Source organism: Coregonus lavaretus (assembly GCF_964263955.1).
Source record: "Coregonus lavaretus genome assembly, chromosome: 24".
Classification (NCBI taxonomy): Eukaryota; Metazoa; Chordata; class Actinopteri; order Salmoniformes; family Salmonidae; genus Coregonus; species Coregonus lavaretus.
This window is the reverse complement of record NC_140011.1, coordinates 11,735,482-11,753,962: the sequence shown is the minus strand read 5'-3', so window position 1 is coordinate 11,753,962 and position 18,481 is coordinate 11,735,482. Positions and strand designations below refer to the sequence as shown.

Genomic DNA, 18,481 nt, shown 5'->3' with positions numbered 1-18,481 from the left:
CAGACAGGCATCGAGGCATTTAGTTACTGTTCGATTGAACGTTAGAATGGGCCAAACGAGTGACCTTAGCGACTTTGAGCATGGTATGATTGTCTGTGCCAGGCGTGCCGGTTCCAGTATCTCAGTCAATGTTTTCCTGGCACACATTAGGTTCCCTAACAAAATGTCCCCAGTTGGTCAAACTGGTCCCCACAAGAATAGTTAAACATGTCCACACACACACACACACACACACACACACACACACACACACACACACACTCTCACTTCTGGGGTAATTGGCAGGGACAGTGGATCTGTTCTGAGCGTACTCAGTGCTAAGCAGTTTAGCACAGCGAGAGTCAGCAGCAGCTGCTAATAGTGAATGACATGCTCTCTAACAGCCTGTGACACACCCTGGTCACTACCATACCACAGGATACCACACACGCATACTGTACCACAGGATACCACACACGCATACTCTACCACAGCGCCAGCTGGGTTAAACACACACACATACTCTCACGCGCACACACATACAGCCACCCTTGTTGAACCCGCAGCGTTGGCACCAATGACTGTATATACGAATGGAGAAAGCCATTGATTACGTGACACCATTCATTCCTATGTGAAGACTCAATAGCGCAGTGAAGCCAAATGAAGTCGATTTAGATGGCGTCTTATGGAGACATAACATGCGCAGTTTCAGCTACTCCAGGAAGTGATGTTGCAGGCTAGCTCAGTGCTGCCCCCTCTCATTGAGTAACTCAAGTTGAAGGCCGACCGGGGTACTGCAGGCTTCCATTAGCAACTTATTTTGTGTAGTAGAAGCAATTATTGGTACCATGATTTGTCTTTGTTTTCTATTTACACAAAGATTGACCACGAAGATCGCTATTTTTCCATTCACTTTAATGGGGATCCTGTTTTCTACTTACAATGCCTGCAGTACCTTGGTCGACCTTGAACTTCCGTGGCTTCAATGAGAGAGGGCAGTCGTTCTCCCCTTGTTGGCACGCAGGATTATTTAGAGCTAATACGTGTTAATGGTGTTTGACCTTCAGAGGTCACGGTGACTTTGAGAGGGCGTGTCCTCAGACAGCCTCCCTGCCTGGCATAGGGATGGATGGTGGACGGGTCATTCAACTGGCTTTGTGAATGAACTGACATCATTGAAAAGGGCACGATGGAAAAAGATACAGCTCAGCTAGTCAAACAGAGGGGGGCACTAGAGTCCCTTTTTAAAAGGCTCTGAATCTTAACCACAGATGGTCTACAGCAGGGCTCGCCAACCCTGTTCCTGGAGAGCTACCGTCGTGTAGGTTTTCGCTCCAACCCTAATCTTGCACACCTGATTCTAATAATTAGCTGGTTGATAAGATTGAATCAGGTTAGTTACAACTGGGGTTGGATTGAAAACCTATAGGACGGTAGCGCTCCAGGAACAGGGTTGGAGAGCCCTGGACTACAGGCATAGACTAAACCTGATGGAGCTGTGCCATAGGATACTATCAAAGCTAAGGGCGATAAGTCTTAACATTGAAGTTAATCTGAATTACTTTATACTTTAATCAAGGTAGGTCACGATAAGGAATGAGAGTGTGTATGTAGTTAATATTAATTAATCCCAACCTAGGAAATTGCTCTAGATATATATATATATATATATATATATATATATATATATATATATATATATATATATATATATATATATATATATAAGCCCTGAGAGCTCAATATCTGGACTTTGGATGTGGCGTCTGAATGGTGCAAAATACTCTAGGTAGCAGTGAAGAGACACTGATTGAGAGAGTGAACATTTGAAATGCCCATACAGACATTAGCAGTAATGTTTTTCAGAGAGACACGGACAGGATAATGTCCTCAGCTAAAGATGCAATCATGCAAAGGCAAAGGCAAAGCCGATAGCTACATGATCAAATCAAATCAAATTTTATTGGTCACATGCGCCGAATACAACCGGTGCAGACATTACAGTGAAATGCTTACTTACAGCCCTTAACCAACAGTGCATTTATTTTTAACAAAAAAAATAAAAATAAAACAACAACAAAAAAAGTGTTGAGAAAATAAAGAGCAGAAGTAAAATAAAGTGACAGTAGGGAGGCTATATATACAGGGGGGTACCGTTGCAGAGTCAATGTGCGGGGGCACCGGCTAGTTGAGGTAATATGTACATGTGGGTAGAGTTAAAGTGACTATGCATAAATAATTAACAGAGTAGCAGCAGCGTAAAAAGGATGGGGTGGGGGGGGTGTTGAGAAGTCTTTTGGACCTAGACTTGGCACTCCGGTACCGCTTGCCGTGCGGTAGCAGAGAGAACAGTCTATGACTAGGGTGGCTGGAGTCTTTGACAATTTTGAGGGCCTTCCTCTGACACCGCCTGGTATAGAGGTCCTGGATGGCAGGAAGCTTGGCCCCAGTGATGTACTGGGCCGTACGCACTACCCTCTGTAGTGCCTTGCGGTCGGAGGCCAAGCAGTTGCCATACCAGGCGGTGATGCAACCAGTCAGGATGCTCTCGATGGTGCAGCTGTATAATTTTTTGAGGATCTGAGGATATTGATATTAATTGATATTGCTCTGCTTATATCACTCAACTTTGGTGAGCTTAAGTCACATTAGGGGATAACAGGTAGTTTGCTACCACCATATTGCAGCACTAAATGTACTGTGATTTGCAGCAGAGGGGCTCCTTTACAATCCAGCTGATTTGGACTCTTTGCCATTGATGAGAATTGGTTTGAAGTTTAAAGTGCAAAAATATTTGGCATCAAATCAGATGACCTGTGCTTGATTGACCTTAACATCTGCACCCATTTAGACTCATGGATGGTCAATGTTTATTTCTGAGTGTTGCTGTCTGTCTCAGATCAGTCTGGCCAAGGACAGTGATGCGTCCCTGAAGCCCACCTTCATCATCAAGCCGGATGGAGGGTCCCAGGGGGACGGCATCTACCTCATCCGTGACCCCAGCGACCTCCGCGTCATAGCGGGGTCGCATACCAAGCAGTCCGTGGTCCAGGAATACATCCACAAGCCCCTGCTCATCGACAAGCTCAAGTTCGACATCCGTCTCTACGTACTGGTCAAGTCCCTGGAGCCTCTGGAGATCTATATCGCTAAAGAGGGGCTGTCGCGTTTCTGCACCGAGCCATACCAGGTAAGAACATGCATAAGGACTTTATAACATGTTCATAACCCATTCATAACCCATTCTGCACCGAGCCATACCAGGTATAAACGGTAGGAACACTTTATCTGAAGAGTACCTACATAAGGACTTCATAACACATACATACCGCATTCATAAGCAGTACATAAGATATTTTATCTTCCATTCGGCATAAAAGCATACTACTAGCATTTAAACATTGACTTTCTTCATGTTTAAACAGTAGACATGTTTCTATGTTTTAAATATAGAATTCTAAAATCTGTTTCTCCCATCTCCCTGCCACCCCACTAGGAGCCTAGTCAGAAGAACCTGAGCCATGTGTTCATGCACCTGACCAACTACTCCCTCAACGTCCAGAGCGGGAACTTCGTCCACTCAGACAGCCTGTCGTCGGGCAGCAAGCGCACCTTCTCCAGCGTGCTCTACCGCCTGGCCTCTAAGGGAGTGGACATCAAGAAGGTGTGGTCAGACATCATCTCTCTGGTCATCAAGACGGTCATCGCCCTGGTCCCTGAGCTCAAGGTCTACTACCAGGCCGACATACCGTCCGGCAAACCAGGACCCACCTGTTTCCAGGTACGGAGTAGGGACAGGAGAGAGTGTCGTGTGGAGTGTGTGTGATTCAGTTGGTTGTCATGGGAATGTAATAAATGAAAGAGGTTTTACAATCTAATATAACAATCTTCAGTTGTATTAAGGTGATAGACCCTGAATCCATTAGTCGATAGCCTTGAGCTCAGACAGAGTTATCGAAAACTACACTAATGTGGTTGATATTTAAATGTGTTCTTAGGTACTAGATGTATTTTAGGGAAAGTGTGACGGAGTGTTAGATGTGGTGTTTTGCAATACGTAATGACCATCTCTACCGTGTGTGTGTCAGATCTTGGGATTTGACATCCTACTGATGAAGAACCTAAAGCCAGTTTTACTGGAGGTCAACGCCAACCCCAGTATGAGAATAGAACACGAGCAGGAGGTGAGTAGGCCCATCATCACCACAGCCATGCGCTGCAGTGTTAATGCCTCATGTTGTGTTTGTGTGTGTGTTTTTCAGGTATCCCCGGGGGTGTTTGAATACGTCACCAGCCCAGTAGATGAGGAGGTGAAGGTGGGAGTCATTAGAGACACACTACGTCTCATGGACCCCGCTCAAAAGAAATCACCAACGTGAGTCTACCACACACACACACACACACACACACACACACACACACACACACACACACACACACACACGTGGACATGAAGCTAGGGTTAGGGTTATGGGTAAGGCTAGGGTTTGGATTGAACTGGAATGTGGACATGAAGTTAGGGTTCAGGGCTCTACGATATTACAGTGTTAGGCTTTCACAATGCAATTCAAGGAAACCGATCGTAATTCTGATGCGCATAGAAAGGAATCATGAGTGCATTCAAGTGCGTGTGTCTGTTCAGAACATCCCAGGGTAGCCTAGCGGTTAAGAGCATTGGGCCAGTAACCGAAAGGTCGCTGGTTCGAATCCCTGAGCTGACTAGGTGAAATATCTGTCTGTGCCATTGAGCAAAAGCACTTAACCCTAATTGCTCCTGTAAATCGCTCTGGATAAGAGCGTCTGCTAAATGACTAAAATGGAACTGTACATCAAGCATAGTGATCATAAATGTTGACACTATATTTGTTTTATGCTGTGGAAATGTGAAGTGCACGTTTGGACTCACGGGTGTTGCTTGTATGATATCAAAGCAGTATTTATTATAATCCTCAACGTCTTATTTTTCCTCTTCATTTACAGAATTTCCCTCACTCAGACAACAAAAACATTGAAATATTTGCCCAAGTTCAGAACGGCTGTCAGTCAAAACCCATACAGCACTGTGAAGCGCAGAGCCAGAGCTCTGACGTCTTGCGTAGCATGTTAATGTACAGCCACTGTGTTCCAATTTAGGTATTTATCAGTGACCAAATCTGCCATTTTCAACCTCTATACAGGTACGAGTGTAAAAGGCTACAAAGCTTTAGGATATATTTGAGCAATGTAAGGCATTACTCTATTCTTTAGAATTGCATTGCATTTATTTTTGTTTCCAAAGTAGGCCTGTCATTGAAATATTTGTTTTACATTTCAAAATAGGACGTTGCCCCTTTTTAAGACAGACCTTTCGAAAGAGATATCATATGTCTACAGTAGGCTAGCCAAGACGAATGCTAGGTGTCTTTTTGTAGACTTTCATCAGTAGGCAGTAGACCATTTTTTTCAAGTGACAAGTAAGACAACTGAGATGGTAGCCTATGATTTAAAAAAGTAAGCTATTTCATCTAACATATTCAGGAAATGCATGATTTGATATTTTGATGTGCAACCTGTCAAATTACCAGAATTATCGCATTTATTTTTGTGCATATTGGGCTAGGCTATATTATTCACCACCTGAGGAAGTGGGAACTCAAAACACTTAGCTAGATTGCTAACTCTAAATATGATATTATTGCTAGATAGCCATGTAGGCTAATTGATTAATCTATCAGTAAATGTAATGTCCTACAAAAACTTTCCAGCGCTAGGCTACTTGAGGTAGGCCCATTCACCGCAAGCGGCGCGCTCCGCTTGGCTCCGCGTGGGCATCAGAACCATATACTACATAGCCTAGTTTCAAGTTGTATTAGTCTTATATACAGGATACAATGCTTTCTTGTAGGTTCCTTCTCGACGATGCAACAACAATAAGAAAAATAAATCATCATCAGCAGATGTCACAAAGTGCTATACAGAAACCCAGCCTAAAACCCCAAACAGCAAGCAATGCAGATGTAGAAGCACGGTGGCTAGGAAAAACTCCCTAGAAAGGCACGAACCTAGGAAGAAACCTAGAAAGGAACCAGGCTCTGAGGGGTGGCCAGTCCTCTTCTGGCTGTTCCGGGTGGAAATTATAAGTGTACATGGCCATTTAAGGTCAAATTGTTCTTCAAGATGTTCAAACGTTCATAGATGACCAGCAGGGTCAAATATTAATCACAGTGGTTGTAGAGGGTGCAACAGGTCAGCACCTCAGGAGTAAATGTCAGTTGGCTTTTCATAGCCGAGCATTCAGAGGTCGAGACAGCAGGTGCGGTAGAAAGAGAGAGTCGAAAACAGCAGGTCCGGGACAAGGTAGCACGTCCGGTGAACAGGTCAGGGTTCCCTAGCCGCAGGCAGAACAGTTGAAACTGGAGCAGCAGAACGACCAGGTGGACTGGGGACAGCCAGGAGTCATCAGTAGAATATATAATAAACATTTTAGCATAAGTACAATACAGTAAGGCACAGTTTATAGTATAATATTTACATGTGCTTTGGGGAAGGGGGGATTGGGGTGCATGTGTTTTAAATTGTGCAGTTTTTAGCAATCATAATAAGAGTCTGGTTGTGATGTTTGTGTGTGTATGTAGCATGAATCTATGTGAGTGTTTGTGTGTGTATGTCTGTGTGGCTGCACGCGTGAGTGCATGTGTGCTAACGTGTGTAGAATCAAAGCAGGTGGTCAGTCCAGTCAAGTCTTCGACAGTCTGATGGCTTGTAGATAGAAACAGTCTCTGAGCCTGTTGGTATCAGACCTCATGCTCCGATACTGTCTGGCCGACGGTAAGGGAGTGAACAGCTCTTGGCTGGGGCGTGTGGGGTCCTTGAAGATGCTGCCTTAGGAAGTAGAGGCGCTGTTGCACCTGCTTGACAAGAGTGGTGGTGGTGTTGGTCCATGTCAAGTCCTCAGTGATGTGGACGCCGAGGAAATTAAAACTGCTGACCCTCTCTACTGCAGTCCCATTGATGTGGATTGGGGGCATGTTCTCTCCCCTGCTTCCTGAAGTCAACAATCAACTCATTTGTTTTGCTGACGTTGAGGGAGAGGTTGTTGTCCTGTCATCACAATGCCTGTTGACTTACCTCCTCCCTATAGGCTGACTCGTCGTTGTTGGTTATCAGGCTACTCTCGAAGCACTTCATGATGACCGGGATGAGTGCGAAGGGGCGATAGTCATGTCACCTTGTTTGTCTTGGGCACTGGGACGACGGTGGTCTCCTTGAAGCAGGTGGGGACTACAGCCTGGGACAGGGACAGGTTGAAGATGTCCGAGAAGAAGCCTACTCTGAATATAAAGTGGTGCTATGAACTCAATATTGAGAGGTGAGAAGTCAATGATATACTCACAGAAAGCTGTGACTCTCCTCTCTGTAACTAGAACAACAGTAGTTGCTTTGAAAACTGTATACTTCCTGCAATTGCATGTTGAGCAACGGTCATATGGTTGTGCTTATTAGAATGCACCTCTCTCCTCCGTGAGAGTGGCTCGCTCACACAGCAGCCAACAGCAAAACGGGGACAGGCAGATACTTTCATATGGTTTGTTTTTGGTCAGTTGCAGATTTCTGTTTGAATAAATCATGATAATAAAAAAATAAAAGCACATTGTGAGCATTGTGACCAGCTACATTGTTTTCACTGGCACCCTAGCGACCAATCAAAAAAGTATTGTCGCACTGCCAAGTCAATTGGTCGCAAATGCAAGTGTTTTGTGCCCTGGGGTTAGGGTTGTGGTTGTGTTTGAGGCTAGGGTTAGGGTTGAACCAGGATGTGGATACAAAGCTAGTGTTAGGGGGGTTGTTGAGGGTTAGGGTTGAACTGAGATGTGGATGAAGCTAGGGTTAGGGTTGTGGTTGAGGGTTAGGGTTGAACTGAGATGTGGATGAAGCTAGGGTTGTGGTTGAGGTTATGGTTAGGGTGAAGCTGCATCATTAGCTACATTACCATAGATGGAGTCAGCGACCCAATCCTATCCCTCTCTACCTCCCTCCATCTCAACTGGGTTCATCCTCAGTGTGTGTGTGTGTGTGCCGATATTAGCCAGTCCGTGTGTGTGTGTGTCTGGGCTCTAGGCTGGACCTGGGGATTGCTGATAGAGGAAAGTCTGTCTCTCTCTCCGTCTGGTCTCTCTGGCCAGCCAGCTTTAGAAACGTCCCAGTGAGCAGCTCTCCATAAGCCCGTTAAAGGGAAACATTCAATTCCTGCCCAGCCGTGATGAAATTTCACACATGACTGTGCAGTGTGTGTGTGTGTGTGTGTGTGTGTGTCTGTGCCGGGTGTATGTGTGTGTGTGTGTGTGTGTGTGTGTGTCTGGCAGCCCATGGGGTGGCCATCACTAACCTCCCCTTACCTCCCCTTACTGCTATACCGTTGAGACTTACCGTAATGAAACTGTATATTTCCTCTTCATCTGTCAGTCTCTCTCTCTCTCTCTCTCTCTCTCTCTCTCTCTCTCTCTCTCTCTCTCTCTCTCTCTCTCTCTCTCTCTCTCTGTGTGTCTCTGCTCTTTCTATTATTTTCATCCTCTGGCTTTCTGCCTTGATCTATCCCTGTACTCTCGTTCTCTCGCTCGCCCTTCCTTGGTTATCAAGACATGGCTACCACAGTCCGAATGATCTCTCTCTATAAGATGATCTTCCATATCTCCAATGATCAGTCAGTGAGAGGAATATCTGCTGGGGGATAATGCCCTTTCAGCTATTACCATATTCATGACCAGGACCATATTGATATAAGCCTGTATAATATCTATAATCCTAGATCATCCTCACTGCATACCTCTCGCTCATTATACAACGGGTGGGTCTAATCCTGGATGCTGATTGGTTAAAAGCGCATTCCAGCCGGTGTCTATTCCACAAGTTACCACCGGCTAAATCTATGACGTTAAAATGCCTATTTACTCTGTTCCATCTGACTGTGCAATCCACGGTCTCATCAGCTCAGCCAGGCACTTTATATACTAGATCTACACTGTAAAAAGCATCTAGACATTGTCTCCCATTTTCTTTTCGACTAGCATTTGGTTTTCAACAGCAGAGATTTGTAATAATCTTGCTGTCTGTCTCCAACATTTGCAACATTGTTTCAGTATTGACATTCGATCTCCAGCTGTCCCATAGTAATGAACGTGTCGGGATGAGACAGACAGGCTGGCAGCTTTTCTCAGCCAGTCGAAATCATGAATCTGCATCATTTTTATGGATATACATGAAGAAATATCAATAGAAAAACACAAAATGCAGCTAGTTTGCTTTCATTCCAGCTTCAGTTTGAAGTGATTGCGTTAGCTGTGTAGTTGGCTATCTCTTTTGGACAGCGGCCTGGCGAGAGAGCAAGTGTTCTGTGCCAGGCGTAATCGTGCATCATTATCTCATTGTTATGGATGTTCCCCCAAAAATCACTAGAAAACAGCTTAAACTAACGTAAATGCAGCTACTTTGCTGTTATTCTGGCTGCACTGTTTGACATGATTGTGTTAGCCAATTTAAGTTGGCTAGCTATAGCAAGCAAGAGATAAGAATGTTGCCAGCCATCATGGCAACCGAACCGATAGAACAAACGACCAGCCGGCTTGGGCAGCAACCCTAGATTTGTGTCGGGACTATATCTTTTGGAAGGATGAAATAGAATTAGTAAATTCATTAAAATAACGTTTTGAATGAAAATATGTCGATAATTATTTGAATATGTTGGTAACCCGTTTTATAGAAGTGAGTGATTCGTACATCACAGCTGAATATGGCAGTATTTTCATATTTATATGAGTGATTCATACTTTCTGTGACATTGTTAGTTACCATAACTGAAAATAAACTGAACAGTTCAGTGATTTCTGTATTCTTTTACTCAACGAGGTGTAATGCCGTAGTTAAAAGTACTGCCATAGATATCATGTATGACATCATTGACACCAATGACAACCAATGACATTGGTTCCTACTACCAGGACAGCTGTGGACTCAGCTGTGTTTTGGCCTTCTGAAGGCTTGATTCAGTTGTCATGGCGTTTGGCATTGGTATTCCCTTGTCATCATTTCTGCCTTAGCCCACCTGTTTTCTATATCAGATGACAGGAGTATTGAGTTGCTTTTAAACCGTCAACTGTTTCTGACAGTCTTCTAGCCCACAATTCTGTTTTGATTTAGCGTTTCAGTCAGCTGAAATCTGCTGAAACTAATAATTAGTAGAAAATGACACAACAAACAGATTGTTTTTGCTTCGGTTCTCTTTATGTATTCTGCTGAGACACACGCGCACCCACACACAGTACACACTCCCCCTGCTTACTGTCAGGCGGGAACAAAAATGTGAGTGTTTGTGTCAGGCAGGTGAGGCGGTGATTGCGTGGAGATGTGTTGTCATCTGTGCAGATGGAGTGTGACAGAGTCCGATGACTGCCTGTAGTGGAAAACGCTAATTATCCCCAGCTAGCTAGCGCTAATGCTTATTAATTTAGCCATTAGATTTGATGTGTTGCTTAAACACACAATCAGTGCAGCGCCGAGCGATACAGCAAACAAAATGAGAAGACGTTAATCAGGTCTTCTTTTTTATGAGTTACTGTGTGTGTGTGTGTGTGTGTGTGTGTGTGTCCTGAGCTGTGTTTATCAACTCTATGCCTATCAAACAAAAACCCATCATTAAGAAACTATGTGGCGCAGCTATGGCAACAGCCAGCCAAAAACTCACTGATGATGGCTTCATCTGATAAATGCTAAACTAGCCGCGCTGACAAGCTCTCTCCCCCCTTCCTCCCCCTACATACCTTCCACAGCAGCCAAACACGTCTGATTTCCAGTAATGATCTGCTAAATTAAAATAAATGAAGCGTAAAAATAGACGGGAGACATTTTGATTCGGGAATCATCGCGGGAACAAGTGAACAAACGAATGCAGGGAGGCCAGGGGAGATCAAAGTGTGAGGTCACATCTATGTGTCAAACCCACCCTGAAGGTGGTTCTGAGGCCAGGGCCCGTATCCACAAAGCATCTAAGTGCTGACCCGGGATCTGTCCATATAATATTATTCATTATGATCTGAAAGGCAAAATTGATTCTAGATCAAATGCACCAATTTGTAAGTGGCTCTGGATAAGAGCGTCTGCTAAATGAAGTAGATGTAGATGTAGATCAGCACTCCTTCTCTGAGACGCCTAGATCTTACTACCAACCATCCATAGCTGCTGGTACTGTTCTCTGTACTGTTCTTCTCTCCACTCTCTGCTCTCTACTTCTCTACTCTCTCTCCCAGGGGATGTAGTGTGCTCAAAACAGAACAGGCAATAATAATGTTAACAGGAAAGCAATAACAACTCGAACAACCAGTTTTCCCTGGTTTCACTGGGATTGGAATGGATACACTTCTGTTTTCCTCGTCCTTGCTCTGGTTGGGCATTAATGATTAAGAACGGCTCACTCTCTCAGCCTACCTCTTATTATCCAACGTTACTGTTCCAGAATGCATTTAAAACGCTGATCAGGGAGTCTTAACTCTAGGAAAACAAAATATTCCAGCATCATTTGGGGAACTAAGACATTGCTCACTCAGCAGATGGTACAGGTACATCCGTAACCAAACGTACCAGGGTGGATTATAACAACAGGCAGATTTAGATGCTGTAGAAAGGTAGCATTTAGAAAAGGTAGGATGTAGAAAAGGTAGGACATAGAAAGGTAGGACATAGAAAGGTAGGATGTAGAAAAGGTAGGACATAGAAAGGTAGGAGGTAGAAAAGGTAGGATTTAGAAAAGGTAGGGCAAGGAAAGGTAGGAGGTAAAAGTAGGACGTAGAAATGTAGGATGTAGAAAGGTAGGATGTAGTTATTCAGGTAGAATAGAGACATACATTATATGTACAAAAGTATGTGGACACCCCTTCAAATGAGTGGATTGGGCTATTTCAGCCACACCCGTTGCTGACAGGTGTATAAAATCGAGCACACAGCCATGCAATCTCCATAGACAAACATTGGCAGTAGAATGGCCTTACTGAAGAGCTCCGTGACTTTCAACGTGGCACCGTCATAGGATGCCACCTTTCCAACAAGTCAGTTTGTCAAATTTCTGCCCTGCTAGAGCTGCCTCGGTCAACTGTAAGTGCTGTTATTGTGAAGTGGAAATGTCTAGGAGCAACAACGGCTCAGTCACGAAGTGGTAGGCCACACAAGCTCACAGAACTGGACCGCCGAGTGCTGAAGCGCATGAATATCATCTGTCCTCTGCTGCAACACTCACTACCGAGTTCCAAACTGCCTCTGGAAGCAACGTCAGCACAAGAACTGTTCGTGAGGAACTTCATGAAATGGGTTTCCATGGCCAAGCAGCCGCACACAAGCCAAAGATCACCATGTGCAATGCCAACCATCGGCTGGAGTGGTGTAAAGCTCGCTGCCTTTGGACTCTGGAGCAGTGGAAACGCGTTCTCTGGAGTGATGAATCACGATTCACCATCTGGCAGTCCGACGGACTAATCTGGGTTTGGCGGATGCCAGGAGAACGCTACTTGCCCCATTGCATAGTGCCAACTGTAAGGTTTGGTGGTGGAAGAATAATGGTCTGGGGCTGTTTTTTCATGGTTTGGGCTAGGCCCCTTAGTTCCAGTGAAGAGAAATCTTAACGCTACAGCATACAATGACATTCTAGACGATTCTGTGCTTCCAACTTTGTGGCAACAGTTTGGGGAAGTCCCTTGCTTATTTCAGCATGACAATGCCCCCGTGCACAAAGTGAGTTCCATACAGAAATAGTTTGTCGAGATCGGTGTGGAAGAACTTGACTGGCCTGCACAGAGCCCTGACCTCAACCCCATCGAACACCAGTGGTTTAAAGTACTTAAGTAAAAATACTTGAAAGGACTACTTAAGTAGTTTTTTCGGGTATCTGTACTTTACTATTTATATTTTTGACTACTTTTACTTCACTACATTCCTAAAGAAAAGTATGTACTTTTTACTCCATACATTTTCCCTGACACCCAAAAGTACTCGTTACAGGAAAATGGTCTAATTCACACACTTATCAAGAGAACATCCCTGGTCATTCCTACTGCCTCTGATCTGGCAGACTCACTAAACACATGCTTCGTTTGTAAATAATGATTGAGTGTGCCCCTGGCTATCCATAAATAAAAAAAACAAGTAAATGGTGCCGTATAAGGAATTTGAAATTATTTATACTTTTACTTTTGATACTTAACTATATTTTAGCAATTACATTTACTTATGATACTTAAGTATATTTAAAACTAACTACTTTTAGACGTTTACTCAAGTAGGACTTTACTGAGTGACTTTCACTTTTACTTGAGTAATTTTCTATGAAGGTATCTTTACTTATAATCAAGTATGACAATTGGGTACTTTTTCCACCACTGTCGGACACCTTTGGGATGAATTGGAACGCCGACTGCGAGCCAGTCCTAATCGCCCAACATCAGTGCCCAAGTTCACTAATGCTCTTGTGGCTGAATGGAAGCAAGTTCCAACATCTAGTGGAAAGCCTTCCCAGAAGAGTGGAGGCTGTTATAGCAGCAAAGGGGGGGGCAACTCCATATTAATGCCCACGATTATGTAATGAGATGTTTGACGAGCAGGTGTCCACATACTTTGGTCATGTAGTGTATCTGAATCTCAAATGAATAGGATGTCTGTTTTTGAGATGGAAGGAGCGAGGAACCAAGTGACCGTTGCAAACAAAATATAGAGGCAAATTAAAAGTTAGAAATAGAGAGAGGGAAAGACATTGGTGAGGTTTGTCAGGAGGGAGTGAGAGAGGGTGCGAAACAGCCAGGATGAATAATGACGGTACGACCGACACCCAGAGAGAGGTAGAATGGAGAGGTTTGATGGTATCACTAACACACTCAGACATGCAGCACTCTCACCTAGCACATTAATCCTTCAGCACAGACTGTATTACGCTGAGCTGAGGTGTGTGTCGCGGTGAGCTACTGCATGTGTCATGAGTCGGAACGAGATGTGTGTGTGTGTGTGTGGTGGAGAATGGAACACAAACATTAGTTCACACACACATGCCTCCTCCCATCCCAACCTACAGGAAGCTTTATCTGACTCTAAAACCCACTTCACTCACCAGCACGGGGGCGACCAGGGCTACGTGTGTTCCCCTATCCTCATCACGCTGTATACAAACAACTGCATCAGCAGGCACCCCGACAACTACGTGGTTAAGTTCTCGGACGACACCGCTGTCCTCGTGCTCTTAAACAAAGGCTCTGACACCAACGGCCACAGGGCAGAGATCAAAGGATTCGTCAGATGGTGTGATGAACATCACCTACAACTGAATGTGAAAAAATCCCCAGAGGAGATGATCCTTAACCCTAAGTCCATTGGGGACCACAGCCCCATAGTGGTGCACAGAGAGAACGTTGAGCAGGTGAACTCTGACATGTACCTGGGGGTCCACATTGACATTGGGCTGTGCTGGCGCACCGTTGTGGAGAGCGTGTGCTCACGCATCCAGCAGCGCTTGCACTTCCTGCGTCAACTTCGGGTCTATGGAGTCAACCAGAAGATCATGCTCCTCTTCTACGTATCCACCATTGAGTTAATCCTACGCTACGGCATTATTACATGGTTTGGTAACCTGACAGTGCAGCTCAAAGCCCAAATCTTGAGATTGACCAAGACAGCAGGGAAGATTATAGGCATGACGCTTTCCTCCTCTCTCCAATACATTTTTGAGGAGACCATTATCAGAAAGGTCATATGGGACCCCATACATGCACTGAACACAGAGTTCCAGCCATCGAGGAGGTGTTATAGGGTGCCTATATGCAGGCTAAACAGATATAAACATTTGTTTTTACCCCTGTCAATAAAACCACTTGACAGCAGGGGAGAAATCGAGACAGACGAGGGAGTCGGCAATGACGGACTGGAGCCTGTAGGCCTTCATCATGTGGATCTGCCACCTAGTCACAGCCTTGCCTGACATGAACTTATTAATTTTTTGTGTTGGTGTGGAGGGGGGTGTATGATGGGGTGTTATCCTCAATTGATTTTATGTATTTGTGTATTTACACTACCGGTCAAAAGTTTTAGAACACCTACTCATTCAAGGGTTTTTCTTTATTTTTACTATTTTCTACATTGTAGAATAATAATGAAGACATCAAAACTATGTAATAACACATATGGTATCATGTATGCACTCACTAACTGTAAGTCGCTCTGGGTAAGAGCGTCTGCTAAATTACTAAGATGGAAGATGGATGTAGTAACCAAAAAAGTGTTAAACAAATCAAAATATATTTTAGATTTGAGATTCTTCAAATAGCCACCCTTTGCCTTGATGACAGCTTTGCACACTCTTGGCACTCTCTCAACCAGCTTCATGAGGTAGTCACCTGGAATGCATTTCAATTAACAGGTGTGCCTTCTTAAAAGTTAATTTGTGGAATTTCTTTCCTCCTAAATGCGTTTGAGCCAATCAGTTGTGTTGTGACAAGGTAGGGGGGTATACAGAAGATAGCCCTATTTGGTCAAATACTTTTAAAAATATATTTTGATTTGTTTAACACTTTTTTGGTTACTACATGATTCCATATGTGTTATTTCATAGTTTTGATGTATTCACTATTATTCTACAATGTAGAAAATAGTTTTTAAAAAATAAAGAAAACCCTTTGAATGAGTAGGTGTTCTAAATATTTTGACCGGTAGTGTATGTGGGAGCAGCAGCATTCTCTATTGTCCAAGGGGACAATAAAGTATATTGTATATGTTCTGGCCATTCCCCTAATTTCGAGGACCATTTGTAGGGTTTCCTATGTATTTGCTCTGGTTCTGTTTGGATCTGCTCTAGTTTTCTTGTTGCCGGGCTGATTGATCCCATTAAAGATTCAGATGCCATTCACTCAGTTTCCCTTTCCCCATAATACATGAAGCAAACTGCCCACTGATGGGCAGAAATACCACCTTTGTGGAGCTGGGCGACAGGAGCCTTTTCTCTAATTGTAAAACTCCTGGAAAAGTTGAGGCTGAGCCAACTGGCAGAAGACCCATAGTAAGGAAGACTGTCTTTCATCAAGCCAAACCTAGATTACACTGACTGCCTAGTGACAAATTCACACGATCCTGCATCCTCACTCTTTTTCCCAACACTCCTATTCAACTTCAATAGGATGCTTCAGCCTAAATCTGCATTTCATCTTTTAAATCCACCTTTTCCCACCCAGTGAAGGCTCCGATTCAGACAAGGAGAAAATCGGTCCGCTGCACAACAGAGTTGTTTATCGTGATCAATGCTATTTTCTCCTCTCTGTATTCATGTTGGTTAGTGGAGGGTGAATATTCAAGAAGTTGCTGTGAGAAAGCAGAAAGTAGAATATAGATTATTTTAGGTCCTTAGCTGGCTACGGTTGGCTTGGCAGGGAGTGTTTTGGAAACGCTAGCTGCTGGTTAAACCCTTTCTGCAGTGTGACAGCAGGTTTAAGAGTTATGTGGCCACTCTGCTACCACCACAGCAATGTCAGAGGAGAGGATGGAGCGGGAGAGATGTGGGAGGGAGAAAGGGATTTGGGAAGGCTAGGGAGAGCGAGATGGAGTGGATGACAGGAGAGTGGATGGATAAAGGGGTGGGAATGAGGTTGTTTCTTCCCAGTCATTGATTAGCTGTAGTTCAGCTCTGGGAGGGCTTAGTGGTTACCCTTTCCAAAGGACAGACCTCTCTCTCTCCTCTCTCTCTCTCGCTCTCGCTCGCTCAAATTTAATTTGCTTTATTGGCATAACGTAACAATGTACATATTGCCAAAGCTTACTTTGGATATTTACAATATTAACATAATTACAATAATAATAATAATCTAAATTGTCAATGGGACAACAATAACCAAGGGTCAAAATAACCATTGAACAATAACAATATAGAGGACATGTGCAGGTTGGTTGGTCTGTCAGACACTGTCCCTCATCTTATGGCAGGCAGCAATGTAGTGCGCTGCCAACCCACAGCTCTCTGTGTCCTCCCCCAACAGGACGGATAGCCTATTCTCATCAGAGAGGTCTTGGAAACCTGGAAAAATGGTTTCAAATTTGGGGAAATGACACTAATTGTTTAATCTTTTTTACATTTTTTCAGGAAATGCAGCTCTGTTTCAGGTTCTGCTGTGGTGCAGTGGTTGCACAGCCTTTCCTCTACAGGGAGCCAGGTTTTCCTGTGTCTACCCTTCTCAATGGCAAGGTTGTGCTCACTGAGCCTGTACTTTGTCAAGGTTTTTCTAAGGTTTTGATCAGTAACCATGGTCAAATAGTTAGCCACGGTTTACTGTTGATTTAGGGCCAGATAGCACTGCATTTTACTTTGTGCTTGTGTTTCCCAATAAGCAATGTAGTTTTGTTTTGACTGTGTTGTAATTTGGTTTATTCTGATTGATTGGATGTTCTGGTCCTGAGGCTTCAGTGTGTTAGTAGAATAGGATTGTGAACTCAGCCCCAGGACCAGCTGGATGAGGGGACTCTTTTCTTTGCTCAGCTCTTGGCATTGCAGGGCTCGGTAATGATATGAGAGGGGGTCACTGTATTTTAGATGTTTCCAAAACTTAATTGGTATTTTTTTAGTTTTTATTATTAGTGGAAATTGGCCTAATTCTGCCCTGCATGCATTGTTTGTAGTTTTCCTCTGGACATGTAGGAGAATCTTACAGAACTCTGCATGCAAGGTTTCAATGGGGTGTTTGTCCCATTTGGTGAAATCTTGTTTTGCAAGTGGACCCCACACCTCACTGCCATAAAGTGCAATTGGTTCAATGACACATTCAGTTAGTTTAGCCCAATTTTAATAGGTATATCAAATTGAATTTGTTTTTTAATGGCGTAGAATGCCCTGCGTACTTTCTCTCTCAGTTCATTCACTACATCATTAAGGTGTCCAGTCGAGCTTATATTTAAACCTAAGTAATTGTAGTGTGTGCAGTACTCTATATATTTTGTACCAATTGAGAACTTTGGTCTAATTCCCTGAGATCTTAATCTTCTCTGGAAAATCATTATTTTAATATTTTTGTGGCCAGTTTTGGCAGTACTGCTCTAGCAGGTCCAGGCTCTGCTATAGGCCATGTGCTGTGGGTGACAGCAGGCACAGGTCATCTGCGAAGAGCAGGCATTTAACCTCTGAATTGTGGAGACTAACACCAGGGGCTGAGGATTTTTCTAGAATAGTGGCCAATTCGTTGATGTAAATATTGAAGAGTGCAGGGCTCAGATTGCAACCCTGGCAAAGGCCCCGCCCCTGGTTAAAGAATTCTGTTATTTTCTTGCCGATTTTGATGCTGCACGTATTGCCAGTATATATTGATTTAATTATGTCATATGTTTTACCCCCTACACCATTTTCAATAACTTTGTAGAACAGTCCTGTATGCCAAATATAATCAAATGCTTTTTGGAAGTCGATAAAGCAAGCGTACATTTTGGTATTAGTTTGGTGGACATGTTTATCTATCAGGGT

General features: G+C 43.8%; 1 protein-coding gene across 1 annotated transcript in view; it reads left to right on the top strand.

Annotated features, from left to right (window-relative positions):
• Positions 1–18,481, top strand: part of LOC311099717 (tubulin polyglutamylase TTLL11-like) — a 45,923-nt gene that overhangs the window by 17,163 nt on the left and 10,279 nt on the right. The window contains exons 4-7 of the mRNA XM_084140455.1: positions 2,882–3,172; positions 3,479–3,763; positions 4,071–4,166; positions 4,245–4,357. Coding sequence (XP_083996581.1) covers positions 2,882–3,172; positions 3,479–3,763; positions 4,071–4,166; positions 4,245–4,357 — 785 coding nt within the window. The remainder of the gene's footprint in view (positions 1–2,881; positions 3,173–3,478; positions 3,764–4,070; positions 4,167–4,244; positions 4,358–18,481) is intronic.